Consider the following 14,937-nt stretch of genomic DNA (forward strand, 5'->3'; position numbering starts at 1 on the left):
CCCGCACCCCCCTTCTCCTCCTCCCGCACCCCCCTTCTCCTCCTCCCGCACCCCCCTTCTCCTCCTCCCGCACCCCCCTTCTCCTCCTCCCGCACCCCCCTTCTCCTCCTCCCGCACCCCCCTTCTCCTCCTCCCGCACCCCCCTTCTCCTCCTCCCGCACCCCCCTTCTCCTCCTCCCGCACCCCCCTTCTCCTCCTCCCGCACCCCCCTTCTCCTCCTCCCGCACCCCCCTTCTCCTCCTCCCGCACCCCCCTTCTCCTCCTCCCGCACCCCCCTTCTCCTCCTCCCGCACCCCCCTTCTCCTCCTCCCGCACCCCCCTTCTCCTCCTCCCGCACCCCCCTTCTCCTCCTCCCGCACCCCCCTTCTCCTCCTCCCGCACCCCCCTTCTCCTCCTCCCGCACCCCCCTTCTCCTCCTCCCGCACCCCCCTTCTCCTCCTCCCGCACCCCCCTTCTCCTCCTCCCGCACCCCCCTTCTCCTCCTCCCGCACCCCCCTTCTCCTCCTCCCGCACCCCCCTTCTCCTCCTCCCGCACCCCCCTTCTCCTCCTCCCGCACCCCCCTTCTCCTCCTCCCGCACCCCCCTTCTCCTCCTCCCGCACCCCCCTTCTCCTCCTCCCGCACCCCCCTTCTCCTCCTCCCGCACCCCCCTTCTCCTCCTCCCGCACCCCCCTTCTCCTCCTCCCGCACCCCCCTTCTCCTCCTCCCGCACCCCCCTTCTCCTCCTCCCGCACCCCCCTTCTCCTCCTCCCGCACCCCCCTTCTCCTCCTCCCGCACCCCCCTTCTCCTCCTCCCGCACCCCCCTTCTCCTCCTCCCGCACCCCCCTTCTCCTCCTCCCGCACCCCCCTTCTCCTCCTCCCGCACACCCCTTCTCCTCCTCCCGCACACCCCTTCTCCTCCTCCCGCACACCCCTTCTCCTCCTCCCGCACACCCCTTCTCCTCCTCCCGCACACCCCTTCTCCTCCTCCCGCACACCCCTTCTCCTCCTCCCGCACACCCCTTCTCCTCCTCCCGCACACCCCTTCTCCTCCTCCTCCTCCCACCCCTCCTTCCCCCCCCCCCTCCTCTCGGCCTTCCAACCCCCTTTCTCACCTGCCTCCTTCTGCCTTGTCGTCTCCTCCTACCAATTTAGCTCACCCCCTCTCATCCGATTATTGACTTCTAAAGCTCCTTGGTTACCAGATCCTGTACTCTCCTGGTTATAGTTTAACACAATTAACATGTTTCATTTAATTAATCATCTACTTCCACTTGTATTGACAATGTAGGCATCACTAGCAAATTATTTATTCACATTTATGCTTATTTGTAACCATAACAATTGGTTGCTTTTATTCCAGATTACAGCTTCTTTGGATCTGAATGGCAAAAACGTTGGTGTGTACTTAACAACAATGTATTCTATTATTATGGGACGGAGAAAGGTAATGTCATCCTGCTTCAAACCAAACCAGAAATAGTCATATAATACTTTCTGTGAAACTCAAACTACTCCATCATCAATTCTGAGTATGTCCGATCCTAGCAACAGGACAGACCCACCAGTAGTGGGATGCAGTGGCCCTGGGAGTCCCCAACATTAACCTGAGTCCCTTGAAGTTTCTTCCTATCAGGTCAGATGTCAGAACATAATCATAAGAACATAAGAACTAGGAGCAGGAGTAGGCCATCTGACCCCTTGATCCTGCTCCGCCATTCAATAAGATCATGGCTGATCTTCTTGTGGACTCAGCTCCACTTACCTGCCCGCTCAACTTAACCCTTAACTCCTTCACTGTTCAAAAATTTATCTATCCTTGCCTTAAAAACATTCAATGAGGTAGCCTCAACTGCTTCATTGGGCTGGGAATTCCACAGATTCACAACCCTTTGTGTGAAGAAGTTCCTCCTCAACTCAGTCCTAAATCTGCTTCTGATTATTTTGAGGCTATGCCCCCTAGTTCTAGTTTCACCTGCCAGTGGAAACAACTTCCCTGCTTCTATCTTATCTATTCCCTTCATAATCTTATAAGTTTCTATAAGATCTCCCCTCATTCTTCTGAATTCCAAAGAGTATAGCCCCAGTCTACTCAGTCTCTCCTCATAAACCAACCCTCTCAACTCCGGAATCAACCCAGTGAATCTTCTCTGCACCCCGTCCAGTGCCAGTATATCCTTTCTCAAGTAAGGAGACCCAAAACTGTACACAGTGCTCCAGGTGTGGCCTCACCAGCACCTTATATAGCTGCAACATAATCTCGCTGTTTTTTAAACTCCATCCCTCTAGCAATGAAGAACAAAATTCCATTTGCCTCCTTAATTACCTGCTGCAACTGCAAACCAACTCCTTGTGATTCTTGCATAAGGACACCCAGGTCCCTCTGCACAGCAGCATGCTGCAATTTTTTACCATTTAAATAATAGTCCATTTTGCTGTTATTCCTACCAAAATGGATGACCTCACATTTACCAACGTTGTACTCCATCTGCCAGACCCTCGTCCACTCACTCAGACTATCTATATCCCTTTGCAGACTTTCAGCATCCTCTGCACACTTTGCTCTGCCACTCATCTTAGTGTCATCTGCGAATTTTGACACACTACACTTGGTCCCCAACTCCAAATCATCTATGTAAATCGTAAACAATTGCGCTCCCAACACTCCCTGAGGCACACCACTAGTCACTGATCGCCAACCAGAAAAACACCCATTTACCCCTACTCTTTACTTCCTGTTAGTTAACCAATCCTCTATCCATGTTAATACATTTCCCATAACACTGTGCACCTTTATCTTCTGTAGCAGTCTTTGGTGCGGCACCTTGTCAAATGCCTCCTGGCAATCCAGGTACACCACATCCACAGGTTCCTCATTGTCCACTGCACGTATAATGTTCTAAAAGAATTCCACTAAATTAGTCAAACATGACCTCTTCATGAACCAATGCTGCGTCTCACCAATGGGACAATTTATATCCAGATGTCTTGCTATTTCTTCCTTGATAATAGATTCAAGCATTTTCCCTACTACAGATGTTAAGCTAACCAGCCTATAGTTACCAGACATGGGCAAGGAAACCTCCTGTTGATTTGCAACTGCTACTATTCCTCAGCTGATGAAGCAGTACTCCTCCATGTTGAACACCACTCACAGAATGCACTCTGGGTGGGGGACTTCAATTCTGTCACCTAGGTGGCTTGGTAGCAGGACTACTGACTGAGCCGGCCAAGTCCTGAAGGACATATCTGCCAGACCAGGCTTGCAGACAGTCATGAGGGAAGAAGCTACTTGCCCTCACCAATATATCTGTCAGTTATATCATGGGTAGGAGTGACCACTATACAGTCAGTCCTTGTGGGGATGGAGTTTTGTCTTGAAATTGAGGGTAACTGTCCCATGTGTTGTGTGGCATTGCCACCATGCTAAATGCTATAAATTCAGAATCGATCTAACATTGCAAAGAGGGCATCTATGAGGCACAATAGGCCATCAGCTGAATACTATTCTGCCAAAATCTGTAACCGTAGAACCATAGGATCCCTACTGTACAGGAGGAGGCCATTTCAGCCCATCAAGTCCACACCGACTCTCCAAAAGAGGAAGATGGTTGTGTTGTGGGGGGAATTAAAGAAATGGTTACCTGACACACACAATGGTTACCTGGGAAGGGACATTAAACAGGCACTGGCTTTTAGCACAGACAGTTACTTAAAGTTAAAACATGCAGGAACCAAAATGCTGCAGGAAGCTAGTCAGAGCTTGAGGCACTTTAAGATAAGGGGAGACCCAGAACAAACGGTCTGATAATGTCAGTCACAGATGGGGACATAAATACATAAATGCAACAAAATCAGCCACTGAATGTATAGTTTGAAACCAGTCACTGATAGAGAAAATGTATCCATTCTATGAACAATGTTATGTTAACTGCCCATGTCTGTACCTGTCTGCTTGTAATGATGTGTTAACTATCGATCTGTCTACTCAACTTATAACGATGTGTTAAACGGCCAATGTCCGTACTACCTATTGTCTAAAAGGTATAAAAATGATCAACTACTATTGTGTAATTGAGAAGGTAGCTGCCAAGTACTGCGGAGTACCAGTGCTTTCTCCTGAATCTTCGTATCCGAAATAAAACTGTATTGTTGAAACCTCCAAGTCTGACTGCAGAGGTAAATTTCCCACAACAATATGCGCAAGTCGGCAGGATCCCATTGCTGGTAAGTTTCGATCAATTGGCCACGATCGGAAAGCCGGGGTAGAGATCACTGAATCTGTGGGAGTCAGACGAGGTCAAGAATACAGTTTGAAAGGGGTTAAAATTAAGGGGTATTTTTAGTGGTAAGTACTAACCGCTGATAGTGATAAGTAACTGTTACTTGTGCTGACCGACTAGTGGACAAGAAAGTGCCTGTCTCAAACGCGCAGCCTTAGACCGGTTGTTAAGAGGGGAAATCCCTCATGCGAAGGTCAGGAACCTGAAGTGGGCATAGAGGCACCAAGGGCACTTAGGTTAACATCAAACTCTGTAGTGGCGAACAAACGCAGAGTTGCCACCTGTTTGCATGAAAATTTGTATAGTTGGGTACTGGACTGTCAATGTTGTAAAAGCGGTGCTGAAAAGGAGCTGACCAACTCTGACCTAGAGCCAGACTCTGGTGGAGAAACACATTGCCGAGGTGGTCCTAGTGGAAGCCGTGAGTATAAATTGAAACCCTGAGACGGTAGTGAAACACAGTGTCCAACAGGCACCCTTCACCCAGTTTAAGACAGAAATTCAGAGAGTTTTAGGGAATGCTCCTACTAACTGGAGCAGAATTACCACAACCAAGCAGCTAAAGGGGGAAGGAGCTTCTGAGTACGGGGAACGGTTGTTCCAAGTATACCAGGGATGCTCAAGGCAAGGAAACCTAGGTCGTGGGGATCGAGCGTTCATCCAGGCTGTCAAGGATGGACTCTCTAGCGCTCACCAAACCATCCTAAAAATGGGAGTGATTATGTCCCAAGATTACAATGAATTGGTAGAATGGACTCGTGGCATACCTGGAGAGGAGAAATCTTAGTTTTTGTATTTGTGTGTTTGTGTGGTCTGGTTGCTTGTCGAATGCAGGTGGTTGTTGTTGCATTAGATTGAGAGCAGGAGCTGTTGAAGCCTGCTTGTTCTTGTGGAGTGTTTGTTGCAGGCAGTGGATGCTTTGCACCTTAGTTTAACTTTGCGGCGGGGGGGGGGGGGGGGGTGGAGCTGGAGAAGTGTTAAAACTGTTAAAGATTAAAGTGATAAGATTTCTTGAATTTACTTCTGTTTTGAGTTTAATTACAGTTTGGAAGAAAAAAGAATAAAAGCGACTGTCTTAATCAACGTTCTGTGTTCTCTTTAAGTGTTTTATTTTCATCCCAGTTTAAGATGTTAAGTTTGAATGAAAAAGGAAGTGCTGTGGAATGAATGTTGGAAGCTTCCATGTGTGTCTGTGTGTGTTTAACAAAGTGGTTGTGTGGATGTTTTTGTTATTGTTTGCTTTAATGTTCTTCCCCTAATTGTGATTTTACAACAGTAGGTTTGATACAGAGTTTAAATAAAAATGGAAATTTAAGAAAAGATTTAAACCTTGGAGGGAACCATGTGCTCTTTCCTTTGTCTTGAAGTAGAAATTATGACAGAGTTAGTTGAGAAGTTAGGAGAAGAAAATAAGTAATTTTGTGGAAAAGCAGGAACAAAAGGAGGAGGTAAATATATTGTCTCACCAATGCAAATTGCCCAGTTAGAATGCAGTATTAAGGTCCACAGAATATCGTGATTTATGAAGGTCTGATAGTTTAGTATTCTGTAACTGGTTAAAATTATCTACTGCCGTCGGAATTTCATGTGCCATCTATTGTTAAAAATAGAAACAACTTAAATTAAAAGGGTTCGGATATCACGGTTATGATGTGTAAAGTGGTATGGTACAACTGCCGCTTGATTATTTTTATTATACAGTATAGCACTGCCATATAGACCCGAGAATAAAATCAAATCCCGAAAAGCCTTAACCAATTTTATATAATCTATATTGTGTATTGATAAAAACATAATTCTGTAGGAGCTTCCTGTTTTCCTCCATGAAAAGGCTATTTATTCCATGCATTTAACCATTCTTTGCCTTAGTTTGTAATAACTTGCAGAATGCTGCTAAATGTTGGTGCTAAGCATTTGAATGCACTTCTTTGTAGGTAGGGTAGTGGCATTTTGTGAAGTACTGTAATGCGGCGCTTTCACGCAAACAAATGATCAAATTAGATATAATGTAAGAGTACATCATATAAAGATTGGAGCTGCATGGCATGTGATTTTAATGAGGAAAGCGATGTCTTTTGATAGGATTACATACAAATGAATGGATGTCCAGCTGCAGCCAAAAAGCCAGTGCAAAGTGTTATTTGATTCACACTAAGCTTTCTATGGAGGGGGGATATGTAATTAAATATTTTGCACTACTGACGTATAAGTGAATTGCAGAAGTATTGCCCACTATATTAATGAGGCTAAGAGCCACCACGAACCGGACAACCGGATTAACCCCTTCTGAACTGATGACAGGACAGGCGATGCAATTACCAGAAAGCATCATAACAGGTGGGACCGATGTAGGTCCACTAAATGATAAAATCAGAAGATATGTTTTGGAACTAAGCGCCCAACTAAAAGGGATGCGCAAATTGGTAAAAGATAATCAGGAAAAAAGACGCACAGAGAGAGCTTGAAATGCTCCCTGACGTCCCAACAGCGGGAAGTCGCATCCTAGTAAAAACATTACCTGACAAACCAGGGTTTGCATCAAAATGGAATGGGCCATATGAAGTTATAATTAGTGGAGACACCTGTGCCTGTATAGACATAAGAGGGAAAGGTATATGGAAACATTAGACCCAGCTGAAATTACACAAAGAAATGAATGAATGAATTGAAGTGACCAGATTGCTTTCCCCAACACAGGTGAAGACTGCAAGCAAGAGTAACTGGTGCGTTCGGGTTGACCGTATAACTTTTGAAAATTGTATAACTTACAGTATTAGGATTAATACTTGTTTGTTGCGGATATAGAGTCATAGAGGTTTACAGCATGGAAACAGGCCCTTCAGCCCAACTTGTCCATGCCGCCCTTTTTTTTAAAGCACCTAAGCTAATCTCAATTGCCCGCATTTGGCCCATATCCCTCTACACCCATCGTACCCATGTAACTATCTAAATGCTTTTTAAAAGATAAAATTGTACCCGCCTCTACTACTACCTCTGGCAGCTTGTTCCAGACACTCACCACCCTCTGTGTGAAAAAATTGACCCTCTGGACACTTTTGTATCTCTCCCCCCTCACCGTAAACCTATGCCCTCTAGTTTTAGACTCCTCTACCTTTGGGAAAAGATATTGACTATCTACCTTGTCTATGCCTCTCATTATTTTATAGACCTCTATAAGGTCACACCTCAGCCTCCTACGCTCCAGAGAAAAAAGTCCCAGTCTATTCAGCCTCTCCTTAAAACTCAATCCATCAAGTCCCAGTAGCATCCTAGTAAATCTTTTCTGCACTCTTTCTAGTTTAATAATATCCTTTTTATAATAGGGTGACCAGAATAGCACACAGTATTTCAAGTGTGGCCTTACCAATGTCTTGTACAACTTCATCAAGACATTCCAACTCCTGTATTCAATGTTCTGACCGATGAAACAAGCATGCCGAATGCCTTCTTCACCACTCTGTCCACCTGTGACTCCACTTTCAAGGAGCTATGAACATGTACCCCTAGATCTCTTTGTTCTGTAACTCTCCCCAACGTCCTACCATTAACTGAGTAAGTCCTATGTATGAAATCGCGTATGTAACTGTATTACTTTGCGTTGTCGCAACTGTAAATTTGACTGGATTGGAGGATAACCTATTTTACAAGGTTCATATACACTTATAAGGGAATCGAACTGTATGTTACCTGTTAGCACAATCGGTAGAAGCCCTATTTGTAGCCACCCTTGGGTGGACCCCTCATGACTTATATACAGTAGATACATCAGACGCACCCTGTAAGGGACAAATTGGCAAATATAAAAGAGGTATACAGGGGAGATGTGTGGAACTTGTAATCCCACAGATCCTGTGTGCAGGGGTCTCCAACAGGTGGGAGGAAGAGCTTGCTTGGATCATGCAAGCTATCCGCTTTGTTTTACGGGGCAGGGATGGGGATGTGCATATGCCTTGGTCCCCAAGAATGATTCCTGCGTACAGATGCAGTGTGTCCGTCAGCATTGTTGGGTTAATAAGGGTCAGTTTACTTGCACCTGTGATGAACAGAAATGCCTGAATGTAACCGCAGGGGAGACAGCTCATTTGTGGACAGTGTAATGGGACTCATGTAAGCTCAGCCGAATGGACATACCCATTTGATACTTACCAGGTGGTGGGATCAAACAGGGAGCCAAGTAAACTGAGCAATTGGCAGTATAAACAAACTCATAATCGGGACACTAAATGCTAAGAAGGGATATGTGTCCCTCTTCAATGGTACTTACACGACACAAACACCAACCCTCCCGAACCTTTTTGCAGTAGGAACAATAGGACCACTTACTGTTCCATGCCCTCAGAAGGGGCATATCCGGAGAAAGATAGTAACCCGGGCTATCAGCAAAGAATTCTGCGCTGATTGGGAAACCCCGGGCACAATGGGATCATCACTGGGATACGGGTTCCTTGGAGCCCTATCTCTTGGGGGAGGGGGAGGGGCAGGAGTAATTAGTGCAAAAAACAGGAATCATATGGTTTGTGGACTAACAGTCCTGGGAAACAGCACTTCAAAAACACTGGAGGCTGTCAACCAAGAAATGGCTGAATTGAGATTATATGCACAGCAGACACGATGTGCAGTGGACTACCAGTTAGCACAACAAGGGGGAGTATGAACAATCATAGGCAACAAATGCATAACCCATGTCACAGACAAATCCTATAACATTACCCAAGTCATTAATAGCATCAGAGAACAACTTGACAACTTCAGACAGGGACCTAAGAAAGGAAGTAACAGGCTGGAATGGCTAGTGGGTGGATCCTGGGGATTCTATTTACTGCATAGATTGGTCATACTCATTTCAATTGTAATTGTCTGTTGCCTAATTGTTGGATGCCTTAATGTCTGTTGTAAAGTAATGGTGACACAAATTGTAAGAAGTCTAACAACACCAGGTTAAAATCCAACAGGTTTATTTGGTAGCAAAAGCCACTAGCTTTCGGAACAGGCTGTTCCTTCGTCAGGTGGGTGGGAGTTCAGAACTCCCACCCACCTGACAAAGGAACAGCCTGTTCCGAAAGCTAGTGGCTTTTGCGATCAAATAAACCTGTTGGACTTTAACCTGGTGGTGTTAGATTTCTTACTGTGTTTACCCCAGTCCAACGTCGGGATCTCCACATCATGACACGAATTGTGCCAGGAGCCAGTGTAACCATCGAGGAAGTATACATGATGGAAGCCCCTGAAGACGCCAAAAGAAACAAAGAAGGAAAGAAGAAGATCAACCTCTACATGTGAAGATGCAGCTGTTGGTCTGGGGATTATTAAAATCATCATCCTGACCAAAAATGGGGAATGTTGTGGGGGGAATTAAAGAAATGGTTGCCTGACACACAAAATGGTTACCTGGGAAGGGACATTAAACAGGCACTGGCTTTTAGCACAGGCAGTTACTTAAAGTTAAAACATGTAGGAACCGAAATGCTGCAGGAAGCTAGTCAGAGCTTGAGGCACTTGAAGATAAGGGCAGACCCAGAACAAACGGTCTGATAATAAGGTCAGTCACAGATGGGGACATAAATACATAAATGCAACAAAATCAGCCACTGAATGTATAGATTGAAACCAGTCACTGATAGAGAAAATGTATCCATTCTATGAACAATGCTATGTTAACTGCCCATGTCTGTACCTGTCTGCTTGTAACGATGTGTTAACTATCGATCTGTCTACTCAATTTATAACGATGCGTTAAACGGCTAATGTCCGTACTACCTATTAACTAAAAGGTATAAAAATGATCAACTACCATTGTGTAATTGAGAAGGTAGTTGCCAAGTACTGCGGAGTACCAATGCTTTCCCCCGAAGCTTCGTATCCGAAATAAAACTGTATTGTTGAAACCTCCAAGTCTGACTCCAGTGGTAAATTTCCCACAACAGTTGCGATGTTAGTTGTCTAGTAGGGAACTAATCATTTCAATCTTGGGACATTGCTGCAGCAGTTCCTTAGCATAGGATCCTCAGCACAACCATCTTCACCTACTTCTTCAATGACCTTTTCTCCATCATAAGATCCAAAATGTTAATGGTCGCTGATGATTATACAGTGCTCAGTACCATTCGTGACTCCTCAGATACTGAAATAGTGCATGTCCATCTGCAGCACGTCCTGGATACACTGAGGTTTGGGCTGATAAGTAGTAAATATCATTCATGCCACGTAAATGCCAGGCAATGACCATCTCCAGGTATAGCAAAACTAACCACCTCCCCTTGGCAACGACATTACCATCGCTGAACTCCCCTCACCATCAATATCCTTCGGTTGGCTATTGACCAGAAACTTAACTGGATCAGCCATATAAATACTGTGGCTAAAGGAGCAGGTCTTTAAAAGTCCCCAAAGCCTATCCACCATCTACAAGGCACAAGACAGGAATATGATGGGATATTCAACCGGGATGCGTGCAGCTCCAACAACACTCGAAAAACTTGACGTCACCCAGGCTAAAGTAGTCTGCTTAATTGGCACCCCATCCACCAGCTGTAACATTTGCTGTCTCCAACACTGACTCACTGTGTGCCATCTACAAGATACACTGCAGCAACTTGCCACACTGTCTTCAATAGCAGCAAACCTGTGACCTCTACCACCTAAAAAGACCAGGGCAACAGACACAAGGGAACACTACGTACAAGTTTCCCTAATTGGTGTGGCCTAAACATGTGGTTGACGTTCAATACCCTTGGGGCAGTTAGGAATGCTAAGATGCTGCCTTGTCAGTGTTTCCCACATCTAAGAAACAATTAGTACTTTGATAATAACCTAATCTTTTGGCTTGTTGCTGTTTTTCTTTGTAACACCAACTGAATTGATATCTGAATATGGATAAATATATGAAATCTTTGTTTATTTAACATCTTTGCAGATAAGCAGCAAAAAGGAGATTTTGCCATAGATGGTTACACAGTCCAGCTGACAACTACCGTAAGGAAAGATGCAAAGAAGGATTGCTGTTTTGAACTCACTGCTCCTAATAAACGACTCTTTCAGGTTTGATTTTTAAATGTGTATTTGTTTTCACTTTGAGCAGCAGAACGTGCATTCCTCAATAACCAATTTTACAATCTGCAAAATTCTCACTCAATCTACATCAATTTAGGGATGGGCAAAATACTACATTTTATTAAAAAATAAGATATTTTGTCAAACTGAAGCATCCTAGTATATACAGTGTTGAGGTTACTTCTCTTGGTCAGTCTTCATTGCAAATTAAAGTGTTTAGTACAATTGCAGCATCAAAGTATCTTGGCTTTAATGAGCCATAATAGGAAAAATGAATTTGTCCCATGGCTTCTGGCTTAGTGGATACTAAAGCACTGAGTACGATGGAATGTTTTGTCAGTGAAATTAGTCTCCGTCTGCCTAAATGGGGAAAAGGAAAAAAACTGTAGAGTTTATACTCCAGCTCTTTTTCCAGTGATGAAAGTGTACATGTGGACGTCCAGATCAGGCTTGATGTAGTGGCCACTTCTGTTGCCTATGTTCAGACAGCCTCTTAACGCTAACTATCTCGGCTTTTCTACGAAGGTTGACTATTTGTTTGGAGCATCTAGTTGTACTGTACTAGAACATAAATCACTGTCGGTAAGGTAGAGAAGGGAAATAAACAATGCAGTATATCAGTGGTTTTCAAATTTCGTCAGTTGGAGCCTACCAATGCAATAAATTTGGACGATGCCACCAAAATACTCATCAGCCTCTTTGCCCATCTAGATGGTGAGAAATTAAATTGTGGCTTTGATTGTTTCATCGTCCTGCAATGAGATCATTTCTCTCCTGCCATATTTATCTTGATTGTTTTTCTTAAATAGTTGTACCATTTTTTTAATTGGAACCCAACTCTGGTGTATTAATGTCAAGAGTTCTGAGCCCCAGTGATTTGCAACTCTAATCCTTCTGCAGGTGTTCTGTGCAATATGTTGAATGCACGAGGATTATGTAACCCTGATATCAGCTCTTTCATTACTAATTTCGTAATACTTCTTAAATTCAGTGAAGCAGATCAACTATGCTTGTATGCATGAAATGCATGGGGATTATGAGCTGTAAATCAACATGGATTACAAATTTGGTTTCAATTCACATGGCATTTCCATGCTTAAAAAATCAGCTATCTACTACTTTAATAACTAGCTGGCTTGCCTGACTGGTTAATAGGCTGAGACATCTGGATATTGAATGGTATGTTCAGACTCAAAGGCTAAGCATAAACTGTTCTTAAATAGTTCTAAATCCCTAATTCTTTTGCAAAAGCATATAATTTTCTACTTGAAACATTACTTTTATTTCTCGCCCCACAAATGCTGCTTGACCTGCTGAGTGTTTCCAATATCTTCTGTTTTTCTACTGAGGTTATTTTGTTTCCAGAGAAGTTAGACGTGCGAAAATTGTTCTCTTGGAATTGTAAATTTGATGTCCCTGGCTATCATTTTCCTTGGAACAAAGAAGGCTGATGAATGACTTGATAGAGGTGTGCAAAATTATGAGAAGAGATAGAGTAGACAGGATAAAATTGTTTCCCTTGGTGGAGAATTCTAAAACTAGACATAGTCAAGATAAGTAGCAGTAGGCGTAGAGGGAACGCAAAGTGTGGTGCGTGTCTGGAATTTGCTGCCTGAGTTGGTGATGGAGGCAGAGGGCCTAAACTCTTTTAAAAAGTATCTGGATTTTCATCTTAAGTGCTGTAAACTGCAGGGCTATGGGCCGGGTGCAGGAAGGTGGGATTAGAAAGGGCACCTGGCTGTCCTTGGGCTGACATGGACAAGCTGGCCGAGTGGCCTCTTTGTGTTGTAACTTTTCGATGGCTCTATTAACCTGAGAAGTTTAACAACACCAGGTTAAAGTCCAACAGGTTTATTTGGGAGCAAAAGCCACACAAGCTTTCGAAGCTCTAAGCCCCTTCTTCAGGTGAGTGGGAATTCTGTTCACAAACAGAGTTTATAAAGACACAGACTCAATTTACATGAATAATGGTTGGAATGCAAATACTTACAACTAATCAAGTCTTTAAGAAACAAAACAATGGGAGTGGAGAGAGCATCAAGGCAGGCTAAAAAGATGTGTATTGTCTCCAGACAAGACAGCCAGTGAAACTTTCACTGGCTGTCTTGTCTGGAGACAATACACATCTTTTTAGCCTGTCTTGATGCTCTCTCCACTCCCATTGTTTTGTTTCTTAAAGACTTGATTAGTTGTAAGTATTCGCATTCCAACCATTATTCATGTAAATTGAGTCTGTGTCTTTATAAACTCTGTTTGTGAACAGAATTCCCACTCACCTGAAGAAGGGGCTTAGAGCTTCGAAAGCTTGTGTGGCTTTTGCTACCAAATAAACCTGTTGGACTTTAACCTGGTGTTGTTAAACTTCTTACTGTGTTTACCCCAGTCCAACGCCGGCATCTCCACATCATGTCTATTAACCTGAGCCAGCCACAAAAATTCCGATTTTCTTAAAATACCAGTGGTCATTTATAGTCTTTGGTAAAATGCCACATGAATTGCCGTTTCATCCCAATTGATACATATACAGTGGCACTGAGTTTGCGAAAGTGAAGAAGGTCATGCTGACAATGAGTCTTCAGGGAGCACTTCTCTTTAACTTTACTTGGAGTAAAGGCCCGCCCGGCCCTCTCTCTCTCTTGGCCCGCCCAGCACCCCCCCCCCCTTTCCCTCCCTCTTGGCCTGTCCGCCCCATCCTCTGTGTCTGTGTCTCTCTCTCTCTCTCTCCCCCCCCCCCCCCCCCCTCCCTCCTTCCACCCCTCTACCTCGGCTTGCCCGCCCCAATCTCTTTCTCTATCTCTCTCTATCTCCTGGCCCGCCCGCCCGCCTGCCCCATTCTCTCTCTCTATCTCTATCTCCCAGCCCGCCCACCCCATTTTTTGTCTCTCCCTCTCTGTCTCGGCACGTGTTGTTTAAATAGAGAATGACTGCGGGGTTCAGAGGAATCTATGTGTTCTAGTTCATGAGGCACAAAAAGTTAGTATTCAGGTATAGCAAGTAATTAAGAAGACTAATAGAATGGTATCTCTTCTTGCAAGAAGTAAGGATGTTATGCTTCAGTTATACAGGGCATTGATGAGATGACATCTCGAATGCTGTGTGCCGTTTTGGTCTCCTTATTAAAGGAAGGATGTAAATGCATTGGAGGTGGTTTCAAGGAGGTTTACTAGAATGATACTTGGAATGAGTGGGTTGTCTTGTGAGGAAAGGCTGGACAGATAGGACTTATTTCTGCTGGAATCTACAAGAGTGAGGCGTGAATTGATTGATGTATATAAGATCCTGAATGGTTTTGACAGTGGATGTGGGAAGGATGTTTCCTCTTGTGGGTGTTCCCAAAACTAGGGGGCACTGTTTTAAAATTATGGATCGCCCTTTTAGGACAGATGAGAAGATTTTTTTTCCTGAGGATTGAGCAACTTTGGAACACACTGCCTCAAATGTAGTGAAGGAGGTTCATTGAATATTTTTAAATGGGAGTTAGATTCTTGTTAGGCAAGGAAATCAAAGGTTATCAGGGATAGATAGAAATATGGAATTCCAAATCTTTTCCACAATATCAGAGAGAATTTTGGTTGTCATAACCTACTTTGAGCTGTATCTTTATATTTCTGATGTCACACAGGGT

At 44.2% G+C, this 14,937-nt stretch overlaps 1 protein-coding gene across 5 annotated transcripts in view; it reads left to right on the forward strand.

Annotated features, from left to right (window-relative positions):
- The window catches only part of skap2 (src kinase associated phosphoprotein 2), a 346,507-nt gene that overhangs the window by 166,227 nt on the left and 165,343 nt on the right, over nucleotides 1–14,937 (forward strand). For all 5 annotated transcript variants that reach the window (XM_078240001.1, XM_078240009.1, XM_078240015.1 and 2 more), the window contains exons 6-7: nucleotides 1,343–1,426; nucleotides 11,176–11,300. In XM_078240001.1, the coding sequence (XP_078096127.1) occupies nucleotides 1,343–1,426; nucleotides 11,176–11,300 (209 nt within the window). The remainder of the gene's footprint in view (nucleotides 1–1,342; nucleotides 1,427–11,175; nucleotides 11,301–14,937) is intronic.

This window comes from Mustelus asterias, chromosome 2, assembly GCF_964213995.1.
Source record: "Mustelus asterias chromosome 2, sMusAst1.hap1.1, whole genome shotgun sequence".
In the NCBI taxonomy this organism is placed as follows: Eukaryota; Metazoa; Chordata; class Chondrichthyes; order Carcharhiniformes; family Triakidae; genus Mustelus; species Mustelus asterias.